General features: G+C 46.4%; 1 protein-coding gene across 1 annotated transcript in view; it reads right to left on the reverse strand.

The window, feature by feature from the left end:
* LOC110486873 (transducin beta-like protein 3) overlaps positions 1-14,425 on the reverse strand; it is a 31,573-nt gene that overhangs the window by 9,655 nt on the left and 7,493 nt on the right. The window contains exons 12-17 of the mRNA XM_090194054.1: positions 10,380-10,438; positions 9,789-9,895; positions 9,465-9,600; positions 6,930-7,172; positions 5,791-5,861; positions 4,559-4,715 (exon numbers count right to left, since the gene is read on the reverse strand). Of these exons, the coding sequence (XP_090050180.1) occupies positions 4,559-4,715; positions 5,791-5,861; positions 6,930-7,172; positions 9,465-9,600; positions 9,789-9,895; positions 10,380-10,438 (773 nt within the window). The remainder of the gene's footprint in view (positions 1-4,558; positions 4,716-5,790; positions 5,862-6,929; positions 7,173-9,464; positions 9,601-9,788; positions 9,896-10,379; positions 10,439-14,425) is intronic.

Raw genomic sequence — 14,425 nt, forward strand, 5'->3', positions numbered from 1 at the left:
ATTTACCACTGCATCCTGGCAGATGGAGGTGTTATACAGACCGCATGAAGACCTTTATTTACCACTGCATCCTGGCAGATGGAGGTGTTATATAGACCTTTATTTACCACTGCATCCTGGCAGATGGAGGTGTTATACAGACCGCATGAAGACCTTTATTTACCACTGCATCCTGGCAGATGGAGGTGTTATATAGACCTTTATTTACCACTGCATCCTGGCAGATGGAGGTGTTATATAGACCGCATGAAGACCTTTATTTACCACTGCATCCTGGCAGATGGAGGTGTTATATAGACCGCATGAAGACCTTTATTTACCACTGCATCCTGGCAGATGGAGGTGTTATATAGACCTTTATTTACCACTGCATCCTGGCAGATGGAGGTGTTATATAGACCGCATGAAGACCTTTATTTACCACTGCATCCTGGCAGATGGAGGTGTTATATAGACCACATGAAGACCTTTATTTACCACTGCATCCTGGCAGATGGAGGTGTTATATAGACCACATGAAGACCTTTATTTACCACTGCATCCTGGCAGACATCATCTGCACAGAGATAGCGGTCACGTCTGGAGTTACTATGACAATAGGAGTTGTCTTCTCCTAAACATCAAGGAATCAGATGAAGTGGTGGTAACATACAGCACATGATACAGGACACACTCATTACCACATCAGCTTTTCAGTTGATGTTTCCTTAAGGTACAATTTCTGTAGAATAACCACAGCCATGAGGTCAGCAATGCTTCCAAATCATCATCATGAAACCTGTCACCAATGCCTAGGGGAGTTATACCCGGAAATGACATGGTACTCACTGAGGTTAACAGGAAGTAATGCAATGGTATGAGCTCTTTCCATGACATAGACTGAAGTGAAGGTTAGTATTTGATAAGATTAAAGACTCTCTCAGGGAACCACTTCACTCCCTGCTGGCTTCAATGCTTCCTCTCTCTGTGCATCTCCTCTTCCTCCTTCATTACAGCCTGACTCACCACCGTCTCACTACAAAGAACATTTATTTTGTTATGAGAACTTATAGTAGCCAATCTTTTGATTATAGCTAGGTTCATTTCAGTCAACTACTCCTGCTGGGGGTCAGGCTCTGCTCAACGTTAGCTTCTAACTTAATCCTTCTAGCCAGCTAGCTACCTGGCTAATAACCAGAGCCCTTGCGCTACATAGCAGGCTAGACATCTGACTGAAGTATCAGTGACTATTTACCAGTTGTACACTCATTCTCTGAGAGGCAGCGAGGGGTTGTTTGGCAGGTGTCTGTTGACACGGCAGGAGTTGAGGGATGTTAAAATAATTTCCACTGTCAGCAGTCTCTCCGCTACGTGCCACTGTAGGTCTGGGCTGAGGTAGTTGATTTCACCTCTCAGCCCATGCTATGTCGTGGGTAGTGTTTCCCGTTGGACAGAGTAGTGAATGAATACACTGCTAACAAGGCAAATCTGGGGGAGCAGGCGAACATAACGAGCATAATGAATCATTCATGATTCCAGTCGTTCTCCCGATAATGACATTTTTACAAAGGTTATCAAACGCTATGTCACAAATGAAAAGGTGCGTAAACGGTGTTCACCCTCCACTACATCCCTGGTTGGATCTGGCAAAACTCAGTCAATATCTTGCCAGGCAGGGTTGAATCTACATTTGCCTGGCATTTTAGCTACAGTGCCTTGCGAAATTATTCGGCCCCCTTGAACTTTGCGACCTTGTGCCACATTTCAGGCTTCAAACATAAAGATATAAAACTGTATTTTTTTGTGAAGAATCAACAAGTGGGACACAATCATGAAGTGGAACGACATTTATTGGATATTTCAAACTTTTTTAACAAATCAAAAACTGAAAAATTGGGCGTGCAAAATTATTCAGCCCCCTTAAGTTAATACTTTGTAGCGCCACCTTTTGCTGCGATTACAGCTGTAAGTCGCTTGGGGTATGTCTATCAGTTTTGCACATCGAGAGACTGAATTTTTTTCCCATTCCTCCTTACAAAACAGCTCGAGCTCAGTGAGGTTGGATGGAGAGCATTTGTGAACAGCAGTTTTCAGTTCTTTCCACAGATTTTCGATTGGATTCAGGTCTGGACTTTGACTTGGCCATTCTAACACCTGGATATGTTTATTTTTGAACCATTCCATTGTAGATTTTGCTTTATGTTTTGGATCATTGTCTTGTTGGAAGACAAATCTCCGTCCCAGTCTCAGGTCTTTTGCAGACTCCATCAGGTTTTCTTCCAGAATGGTCCTGTATTTGGCTCCATCCATCTTCCCATCAATTTTAACCATCTTCCCTGTCCCTGCTGAAGAAAAGCAGGCCCAAACCATGATGCTGCCACCACCATGTTTGACAGTGGGGATGGTGTGTTCAGGGTGATGAGCTGTGTTGCTTTTACGCCAAACATGACGTTTTGCATTGTTGCCAAAAAGTTCAATTTTGGTTTCATCTGACCAGAGCACCTTCTTCCACATGTTTGGTGTGTCTCCCAGGTGGCTTGTGGCAAACTTTTAAACGACTTTTTATGGATATCTTTAAGAAATGTCTTTCTTCTTGCCACTCTTCCATAAAGGCCAGATTTGTGCAATATACGACTGATTGTTGTCCTATGGACAGAGTCTCCCACCTCAACTTAGATCTCTGCAGTTCATCCAGAGTGATCATGGGCCTCTTGGCTGCATCTCTGATCAGTCTTCTCCTTGTATGAGCTGAAAGTTTAGAGGGACGGCCAGGTCTTGGTAGATTCGCAGTGGTCTGATACTCCTTCCATTTCAATATTATCGCTTGCACAGTGCTCCTTGGGATGTTTAAAGCTTGGGAAATCTTTTTGTATCCAAATCCGGCTTTAAACTTCTTCACAACAGTATCTCGGACCTGCCTGGTGTGTTCCTTGTTCTTCATGATGCTCTCTGCGCTTTTAACGGACCTCTGAGACTATCACAGTGCAGGTGCATTTATACGGAGACTTGATTACACACAGGTGGATTGTATTTATCATCATTAGTCATTTAGGTCAACATTGGATCATTCAGAGATCCTCACTGAACTTCTGGAGAGAGTTTGCTGCACTGAAAGTAAAGGGGCTGAATAATTTTGCACGGCAAATTTTTCAGTTTTTGATTTGTTAAAAAAGTTTGAAATATCCAATAAATGTCGTTCCACTTCATGATTGTGTCCCACTTGTTGTTGATTCTTCACAAAAAAAATACAGTTTTATATCTTTATGTTTGAAGCCTGAAATGTGGCAAAAGGTCGCAAAGTTCAAGGGGGCCGAATACTTTCGCAAGGCACTGTATGTGACGTTTGGTGGCGTCTAATCAGTCAGCTCTGTACCTGCCTGGCTAAGTGGCAGTGTTAATTTTACCTTTATTTAACTAGGCAAGTCAGTTAAGAACAAATTCTTATTTTCAATGACGGCCTAGGAACAGTGGGTTAACTGTCGGGGCTCGGGGATTCGATCTTGCAACCTTTCGGTTACTGGCCCAACGCTCTAACCACTAACCACACTGCCACCCAGTGTGGGTGTAATGACAGAGCTCACCTGGCAACCAGAGCACGAGACACGTATGGAAATAAAACTCGGTAGTCTGCCTGGAAATTAATTTGCAAGACCAATACATTTTTCCAATATGTCATATTTTCAAGATATTCCAGTACTTCAATTTCAGAGTGCCAAATTCATGTACTTTAAGCACCTTGTGTGAACCTTGTCGGACTCAGCCAGGACACAGGAAATGGAGCTGGCAATGCTCCTATCACAGGTTTTTATAGTGGCAATACAGCTGGTTATCTACTAATTTACAGGTTAGAGTCTGACTAATAGCATTTCTAGTAATTCTATTTCTATGGTGTCGGTATAGGCAGATACGTCTCATTCTAAGGCCTTGTCCCTCATGGATCTACCCCAGGCAGATGCATCTCATTCTAAGGCCTTGTCCCTCATGGATCTACCCCAGGCAGATACGTCTCTTTCTAAGGCCTTGTCCCTCATGGATCTACCCCAGGCAGATACATCTCATTCTAAGGCCTTGTCCCTCATGGATCTACCCCAGGCAGATACGTCTCATTTTAAGGTCTTGTCCCTCATGGATCTACCCCAGGCAGATACGTCTCATTCTAAGGCCTTGTCCCTCATGGATCTACCCCAGGCAGATACGTCTCATTTTAAGGTCTTGTCCCTCATGGATCTACCCCAGGCAGATACGTCTCATTCTAAGGCCTTGTCCCTCATGGATCTACCCCAGGCAGATACGTCTCATTCTAAGGCCTTGTCCCTCATGGATATACCCCAGGCAGATACGTCTCATTCTAAGGCCTTGTCCCTCATGGATCTACCTATCTAGACTTTGAAGCACTTTGTGACAACTGCTGATGAAAAAAGGGCTTTTGAAATAGATTTGACTGACTGACTGACTGGTTGGTTGGTGGATTAATTGACTTACAGTATATGTACTATATTAACCAGGTCATAACGTGGTTTCCAACTGGACAAGCTTTACATGCATTTCTAATTATTCAAACTCAAGGGCCAGTACTGACCGTCCACACAGTGATGTTGGAGTCGGCCGAGGCGGTGACAACGCGGTCGTCCTTCCTGGTGGCGTGGAGACCCCACACCTTGTCCTGGTGGGCATCCAGCGTCTTTACACACTCGTTGGTCTTGATGGTCCACAGCTTGACCAGCCCATCTGACCCACTGGAGAAAGAGAGACAGAGAGGAGGGAAGAGAGAGAGAGAGAGAGAGAGACAGAGAGGAGGGAAGAGAGAGAGAGAGACAGAGGGAAGAGAGACAGAGAGGAGGGAAGAGAGAGAGAGAGAGAGAGGAGGGAAGAGAGAGAGAGACAGAGAGACAGAGAGGAGGGAAGAGAGAGAGAGAGAGACAGAGAGGAGGGAAGAGAGAGAGAGAGAGAGACAGAGAGGAGGGAAGAGAGAGAGAGAGACAGAGAGGAGGGAAGAGAGAGAGAGAGACAGAGAGGAGGGAAGAGAGAGAGAGAGACAGAGGAGGGAAGAGAGAGAGAGAGACAGAGAGGAGGGAAGAGAGAGAGAGAGACAGAGAGGAGGGAAGAGAGAGAGAGAGACAGAGAGGAGGGAAGAGAGAGAGAGAGACAGAGAGGAGGGAAGAGACAGAGAGAGACAGAGAGGAGGGAAGAGAGAGAGAGAGACAGAGAGGAGGGAAGAGAGAGAGAGAGACAGAGAGGAGGGAAGAGAGAGAGAGAGACAGAGAGGAGGGAAGAGAGAGAGAGAGACAGAGAGGAGGGAAGAGAGAGAGAGAGACAGAGAGGAGGGAAGAGAGAGAGAGAGAGACAGAGAGGAGGGAAGAGAGAGAGAGAGAGACAGACAGAGAGGAGGGAAGAGAGAGAGAGAGAGAGAGACAGAGAGGAGGGAAGAGAGAGAGAGAGAGACAGAGAGGAGGGAAGAGAGAGAGAGAGACAGAGAGGAGGGAAGAGAGAGAGAGACAGAGAGGAGGGAAGAGAGAGAGAGAGAGACAGAGACGAGGGAAGAGAGAGAGAGAGAGAGAGGAGGGAAGAGAGAGAGAGAGACAGAGAGGAGGGAAGAGAGAGAGAGAGACAGAGAGGAGGGAAGAGAGAGAGAGAGACAGAGAGGAGGGAAGAGAGAGAGAGACAGAGAGGAGGGAAGAGAGAGAGAGGGTGGGAGAGAGAGAGATGTGGTTTAAGGGAAAAAACAGTATAACCAACACTTGGGATGTGATATTGGCATGCTACCATGAGAATTATGGAAGGATAAAAAACACAAAATAGTGTGTGATGTACCTTGTGAGTAGCTGAGTCCCTCTGCTCACAAAGATGAGCTTCAGCACAGAGGCATCGTGGCCTTCAAACGTCTACAAGACACAACATGTCACTCCAGTTTCACCGTCAGAGAATGCCCAGATTTAACTTCAATTGTTTCCACCAGGGCACGTATTCAAAATGTGTCAGTGAGTAGGAGTGCTGATCTAAGATCCTCACTGTCCATATCTTATTCATTACGATCTAAAAGGCAAACCTGATCCCAGATCAGCACCATGAATACGGGCCCACGCCACACGTGCACTTTGAGGAGGTTGGCATTTATTGTGATGACTCATGTACTGGGCAGCTCTGCGGGGTAGTCACTAGCTGGCACCGCCACAGACGAATCAGATTTTAAACCTAACCTTTTTACAATATAGCCAATTTTTACTTTTACCGCTGGCCCATCTAGCGGAAATCACTCTGTTCTGCCTCCAGGACAAGACTGATGACAATAAACGTCAACCTGCGAACTTTGAGGCCATTAATTTGTGACAGAGCAAAAGGCTATATTGGATTTCCGGTGAGAGGTTAATTAAAAAGACTAACGGTTGTTTTAGATAACATTTGAGGATACTGTACATAACAAACCAAGGCACGTCATTTCATCAGGTTCTGTTGTTCCTGTGTTCCAGAACAGTTCCATACAGGAGACCATGACTGTTCAAAGAATGTGTCACCCACAAAGGGCAGAAAGGATATCGTGGGAGGGAGCCACAAGTTGAACACAACCTCCCTCCATGAGCCATTATATTAGTGCATAAAACTACTATGTGGTGATAACGTCATCGACTAACAATTGTCACGATCACTCACAACTAACATTCAATACATATTTCATTTGGTTTTAAATGGTTTGACGAGTGTTCGGGAGTGCCAAGGTAATGGAGGAACTAAAATGGGGATAATTATCTCATACCTACTGTACGAGGGAAATGAGCAACTGATGAGCAACGTAAAACATGTCAATTCTTACAAATAAAATAATTACAAACACGTCACAAAAACACACACACACACGCACACTAGCAATCATACACGCAAACCAGCAATCATACACGCAAACTAGCAATCATACACGCACACCACTACCTCCACCCTCACCACCCCTAACCCACCTTGAGGCAGCTGAAGTCCTGGAGGCTCCAGAGCTTGACGGAGCCGTCGGCTGAGGAGGATGCCAGCACCTGGTCCATGGGAGAGAACTGGACACACCAGACCCCCCGGCGGTGGCCCCGGAACACCCCCAGGAGGGCCAGGTCAGCCCCGGGGGCCCCCAGGGACCAGAGCTTGGCCAGGCGGTCCTGGGAACCAGACACCAAGAGCTTGTCGTTGGGGGACACTGCCACGCTGTTCACATCCTGGGGCGGGAGGGGGAGAGACAGAATGAGAGAGAGATGGAAGGTTATGGGGTCAGTGGGACAGAGCAGAGATGAAAACAAAGGTGAAATTACAAAGTGACAGAAGACAAATAGAAAGTGGGGTTAAAAGAAGTAGAGAGGGGTTGGAGAGGAAGGGGGTGGGCAGGGGGAGAGGATGGGGAATAGGAGGGTGAGAGACAGGGAGGAACAAGACCCACCAAACACATAGTCCTTACTTCCTTCTCAAGTATACATTTCACAGAACAGGCACCCACGTTATACATAGAAACCTCAAACCATCTGTGTTGTGAGTGCATTTGTATGACAACAATAGTTCACACAGACAAAGGAGCAACAACTGGGGACTTTGACTTCCTTATGAGGAAAGCCTTATATTCCCATCACAGTGAACAAATCAAGCACCTGAGTCACCAGACAAACAGTCTTATTACTACAGCTTATCTGTCTGTTTACCGACCAGTATGGTGCACCTGTGGACGTGCTTCTAGACACGCGTTAGTGTGTGTACATGCTTGTGTGTCCTTGTGTTTGTGCGGGTTGGTATTTGTCTGTACAGGTATATGTCCTTGTGTACATGCTTGAATGCATGTATGTATGTATGTGTGTACAGTTGAAGTCGGAAGTTTACATATACTTAGGTTGGAGTCATTAAAACTTGTTTTTCAACCACTCCACAAATTTATTGTCAACAAACTATAGTTTTGGCAAGTCGGTTAGGACATCTACTTTGTGCATGACACAAGTAATTTTTCCAACAATTGTTTAGACAGATTATTTCACTGTATCCCAATTCCAGTGGGTCAGAAGTTTACCTGTGGATGTGTTGACTGTGTCTTTAAACAGCTTAGACAATTCCAGAAAATTATGTCATGGCTTTAGAAGCTTCTGATAGGCTAATTGACATAATTTGAGTCAATTGGAGGTGTACCTGTGGATGTATTTTAAGGCCTATCTTCAAACTCAGTGCCTCTTTGATTGACATTATGAAAAGATCATAAGAAATCAGCCTAGACCTCAGAAAAAAATGGTAGAGCTCCACAAGTCTGGTTCATCCTTGGGAGCAATTTCCAAAAGCCTGAAGGTACCACGTTCATCTGTACAAACAATAGTATGCAAGTATAAACACCATGGGACCACGCAGCCATCATACTGATCAGGAATGAGACGCATTCTGTCTCCTAGAGATGAATGTTCTTTGGTGCGAAAAGTGCAAATCAATCCCAGAACAACGGCAAAGGACCTTGTGAAGATGCTGGAGGAAACAGGTACAAAAGTATCTATCTCCACAGTCAAATTAGTCCTATATCGACATAACCTGAAAGGCCGCTCAGCAAGGAAGAAGCCACTGCTCCTTAACCTCCATAAAAAAGCCAGACTACGGTTTGCAGCTGCACATGTGGACAACGATTATACTTTTTGGAGAAATGTCCTCTGGTCTGATGAAACAAAAATAGAACTGTTTAGCCATAATGACCATTGTTATGTTTGGAGGAAAATGGGGGAGGCCTGCAAGCCGAAGAACACCATCCCAACCGTGAAGCACGGGGGTGGCAGCATCATGCTGTGGGGGTGCTTTGTTGCAGGAGGGACTGGTGCACTTCACAAAATAGATGGCATCATGAGGGAGGGAAATGATGTGGATATATTGAAGCAACATCTCAAGACATCAGTCAGAAAGTTAAAGCTTGGTTGCAAATGGGTCTTCCAAATGGACAATGACCCCAAACATACTTCCAAAGTTGTGGCAAAATGGCTTAAAAGACAACAAAGTCAAAGTATTGGAGTGGCCATCACAAAGCCCTGACCTCAATACTATAGACAATTTGTGGGCAGAACTGAAAAAGTGTGTGCAAGCAAGGAGGCCTACAAACATGATTCAGTTACACCAGCTCTGTCAGGAGGAATGGGCCAACATTCACCCAACTCATTGTAGGAAGCTTGTGGAAGGCTACCCGAAACATCTGACCCAAGTTAAACAATTTAAAGGCAATACACTCAATTAGTATTTGGTAGCATGTAAACTTCTGACCCACTGGGAATGTGATAAAAGAAATAAAAGCTCAAATAAATCACTACTATTATTCTGACATTTCACATTCTTAAAATAAAGTGGTGATCCTATCTGACCTAAGACAGGACATTTTTACTAGGTATGAATGTCAGGAATTGTGAAAAACTGAGTTTAAATGTATTAGGCGAAGGTGTATGTAAACTTCAGACTTCAACTGTATGTATAATGCTTGAATGTATGTGTGTGCGCGCGCGTCATACTTTGTCGTGTGCCTTCTCTGTGACCCGGGCGGTCAGCTGGAACATGTCTCCGTCTGTTTCCGGGATGCTCTCTGGGAGATCCCACACCTTGATGGTGCAGTCCTGACTACCAGACACCACAAACGACTCCTTCATCCTGAAAGAAAGAGAGAGAGAGAGAGAAAGACCGATGTAGGATAAGAAAGAAGGATCAGAACGTGCACAAGCAAGAGTGTATGGATGATTAACACATTGGATATTGGCATTCCCAATACAGGAGAAACGTGCATCCACTGTGGGCCACCAGGGTCAGAACTGAGGAGACCCTGGTGTGTAGTGGTTTACCTGGAGCAGGTGATGGAGCCCACAGCGTTAGCATGGCTGCAGCCCTGGGCCACACAACACACCTGACCACTGTCTGGATCCTGTCTCCACACACGCACTGACTTATCCTGGGGGGAAAGAAAGTACAAAATATATTATATGTGAGAGAGAGAAAGCGAGAGAGAGGGACTTATCCTGTACAGAGAGAGAGGGGACTCTGGTTAGAAGGAGTGTGTGTATTATGTGTGTGTTTGTGCTGTTTTGCCAACTGGCATCAGTGGTTTGATTCCATCACTATTATACAGAAATTAAAACATCATACATCATCTGCAGAGGTCATTGTCACATTTGGCATAACTATTGACCATTGGAGTTGGCAAAACGGCACAAACAGATCTGGGACCAGGCTAGGGTTCAATAGTATTGATTATATGATACTGGTTAGTAGGGTGTGTGTGTAGGTATGCATGAAGGTGTTTGTGTAAGTGTGGATTTCATCCAACTCTGTGGTTAACTCATGTTGACGAAAGGTTGAGGAGAGGATTCCATTCGTAAATGAGGAATGGTGAACATTCCTGATGAAACAAGGAAACCGTCAAGCTGTAGCCTCACCTTTGCACAGCTCACAAACAGGGACCCTTTCTTGAACACGTCGAGTGACAGGACGGTATCTGTGGAGGAGAAAGGAAAGGTCAACCCTTCTGAAAGGTCGAGCCAGGTGATAAAAGAGCAACTCAACGTCAGTCAAACCAGACCGACCAGTTACCAAGCTATCACAGTCTCTAATCCTGAATGGCAGAAACTGTGTCTGACTGCTCAGTTTATCAGGCTTCTTAAGCATCTTGTAAATACCTTCACAACTACAATTGAATTAGAATCCCTCCAATCGCCATGGTTTAGAAAGACTTCCATGGTTTACATACTGTATATGTTACATGCTTGCAGGGTGCAGATATTCTACAGACCGGCTGCAGGGTGCAGATATTCTACAGACCGGCTGCAGATATTCTACAGACCGGCTGCAGATATTCTACAGACCGGCTGCAGATATTCTACAGACCGGCTGCAGATATTCTACAGACCGGCTGCAGATATTCTACAGACCGGCTGCAGATATTCTACAGACCGGCTGCAGATATTCTACAGACCGGCTGCAGATATTCTACAGACCGGCTGCAGATATTCTACAGACCGGCTGCAGATATTCTACAGACCGGCTGCAGATATTCTACAGACCCACTTCAGGGTGTAGATATTCTACAGACCCACTGCAGGGTGGAGATATTCTACAGACCGGCTGCAGATATTCTACAGACCCACTTCAGGGTGTAGATATTCTACAGACCCACTGCAGGGTGGAGATATTCTACAGACCGGCTGCAGATATTCTACAGACCCACTGCAGGGTGTAGATATTCTACAGACCGGCTGCAGGGTGGAGATATTCTACAGACCCACTGCAGGGTGGAGATATTCTACAGACCCACTGCAGGGTGTAGATATTCTACAGACCCACTGCAGGGTGTAGATATTCTACAGACCCACTGCAGGGTGGATATATTCTACAGACCCACTGCAGGGTGTAGATATTCTACAGACCGGCTGCAGATATTCTACAGACCCACTTCAGGGTGTAGATATTCTACAGACCCACTGCAGGGTGGAGATATTCTACAGACCCACTGCAGGGTGGAGATATTCTACAGACCCACTGCAGGGTGGAGATATTCTACAGACCCACTGCAGGGTGTAGATATTCTACAGACCGGCTGCAGATATTCTACAGACCCACTTCAGGGTGTAGATATTCTACAGACCCACTGCAGGGTGGAGATATTCTACAGACCCGCTGCAGGGTGTAGATATTCTACAGACCGGCTGCAGGGTGTAGATATTCTACAGACCCACTTCAGGGTGGAGATATTCTACAGACCCACTGCAGGGTGGAGATATTCTACAGACCCTCTGCAGGGTGGAGATATTCTACAGACCCACTGCAGGGTGGAGATATTCTACAGACCCACTGCAGGGTGTAGATATTCTACAGACCCACTTCAGGGTAGAGATATTCTACAGACCTACTTCAGGGTGGAGATATTCTACAGACCCACTTCAGGGTGTAGATATTCTACAGACCGGCTGCAGGGTGGAGATATTCTACAGACCCTCTTCAGGGTGGAGATATTCTACAGACCCACTTCAGGGTGGAGATATTCTACAGACCCACTGCAGGGTGGAGATATTCTACAGACCCACTGCAGGGTGTAGATATTCTACAGACCCACTGCAGGGTGGAGATATTCTACAGACCCACTGCAGGGTGGAGATATTCTACAGACCCACTGCAGGGTGTAGATATTCTACAGACCCTCTGCAGGGTGGAGATATTCTACAGACCGGCTGCAGGGTGGAGATATTCTACAGACCCACTGCAGGGTGGAGATATTCTACAGACCCACTGCAGGGTGGAGATATTCTACAGACCCACTGCAGGGTGGAGATATTCTACAGACCCACTGCAGGGTGGAGATATTCTACAGACCCACTGCAGGGTGGAGATATTCTACAGACCCACTGCAGGGTGTAGATATTCTACAGACCCGCTGCAGGGTGGAGATATTCTACAGACCCGCTGCATGGTGGAGATATTCTACAGACCCGCTGCATGGTGGAGATATTCTACAGACCCACTTCAGGGTGGAGATATTCTACAGACCCACTTCAGGGTGGAGATATTCTACAGACCCACTGCAGGGTGGAGATATTCTACAGACCCACTTCAGGGTGGAGATATTCTACAGACCCACTTCAGGGTGGAGATATTCTACAGACCCACTGCAGGGTGTAGATATTCTACAGACCCACTTAAGGGTGGAGATATTCTACAGACCCACTGCAGGGTGGAGATATTCTACAGACCCACTTCAGGGTGGAGATATTCTACAGACCCACTGCAGGGTGGAGATATTCTACAGACCCACTGCAGGGTGGAGATATTCTACAGACCCACTGCAGGGTGGAGATATTCTACAGACCCACTGCAGGGTGGAGATATTCTACAGACCCACTGCAGGGTGGAGATATTCTACAGACCCACTGCAGGGTGGAGATATTCTACAGACCCACTTCAGGGTGGAGATATTCTACAGACCCACTGCAGGGTGGAGATATTCTACAGACCCACTGCAGGGTGGAGATATTCTACAGACCCACTGCAGGGTGGAGATATTCTACAGACCCACTGCAGGGTGGAGATATTCTACAGACCCACTGCAGGGTGGAGATATTCTACAGACCCACTTCAGGGTGGAGATATTCTACAGACCCGCTGCATGGTGGAGATATTCTACAGACCCACTTCAGGGTGGAGATATTCTACAGACCCACTTCAGGGTGGAGATATTCTACAGACCCACTGCAGGGTGGAGATATTCTACAGACCCACTTCAGGGTGGAGATATTCTACAGACCCACTGCAGGGTGTAGATATTCTACAGACCCACTTAAGGGTGGAGATATTCTACAGACCCACTGCAGGGTGGAGATATTCTACAGACCCACTGCAGGGTGGAGATATTCTACAGACCGGCTGCAGGGTGGAGATATTCTACAGACCCACTGCAGGGTGGAGATATTCTACAGACCGGCTGCAGGGTGGAGATATTCTACAGACCCACTTCAGGGTGGAGATATTCTACAGACCGGCTGCAGGGTGGAGATATTCTACAGACCGGCTGCAGGGTGGAGATATTCTACAGACCCTCTTCAGGGTGGAGATATTCTACAGACCCACTGCAGGGTGGAGATATTCTACAGACCCTCTTCAGGGTGGAGATATTCTACAGACCCACTGCAGGGTGGAGATATTCTACAGACCCACTGCAGGGTGGAGATATTCTACAGACCCGCTGCAGGGTGGAGATATTCTACAGACCCACTGCAGGGTGGAGATATTCTACAGACCCGCTGCAGGGTGTAGATATTCTACAGACCGGCTGCAGGGTGTAGATATTCTACAGACCCACTTCAGGGTGGAGATATTCTACAGACCCACTTCAGGGTGGAGATATTCTACAGACCCGCTGCAGGGTGTAGATATTCTACAGACCGGCTGCAGGGTGTAGATATTCTACAGACCCACTTCAGGGTGGAGATATTCTACAGACCCACTGCAGGGTGTAGATATTCTACAGACCCACTGCAGGGTGTAGATATTCTACAGACCCACTTCAGGGTGGAGATATTCTACAGACCCACTGCAGGGTGGAGATATTCTACAGACCCACTTCAGGGTGGAGATATTCTACAGACCCACTGCAGGGTGGAGATATTCTACAGACCCACTGCAGGGTGGAGATATTCTACAGACCCACTTCAGGGTGTAGATATTCTACAGACCCACTGCAGGGTGGAGATATTCTACAGACCCACTGCAGGGTGCAGATATTCTACAGACCGGCTGCAGGGTGGAGATATTCTACAGACCCACTGCAGGGTGGAGATATTCTACAGACCCACTTCAGGGTGTAGATATTCTACAGACCCACTACAGGGTGGAGATATTCTACAGACCCACTTCAGGGTGGAGATATTCTACAGACCCGCTGCAGGGTGTAGATATTCTACAGACCCACTTCAGGGTGGAGATATTCTACAGA

The sequence above is a fragment of the Oncorhynchus mykiss genome, chromosome 12 (genome assembly GCF_057628025.1).
Source record: "Oncorhynchus mykiss isolate SJ-2025 chromosome 12, ASM5762802v1, whole genome shotgun sequence".
Taxonomy (NCBI): domain Eukaryota; kingdom Metazoa; phylum Chordata; class Actinopteri; order Salmoniformes; family Salmonidae; genus Oncorhynchus; species Oncorhynchus mykiss.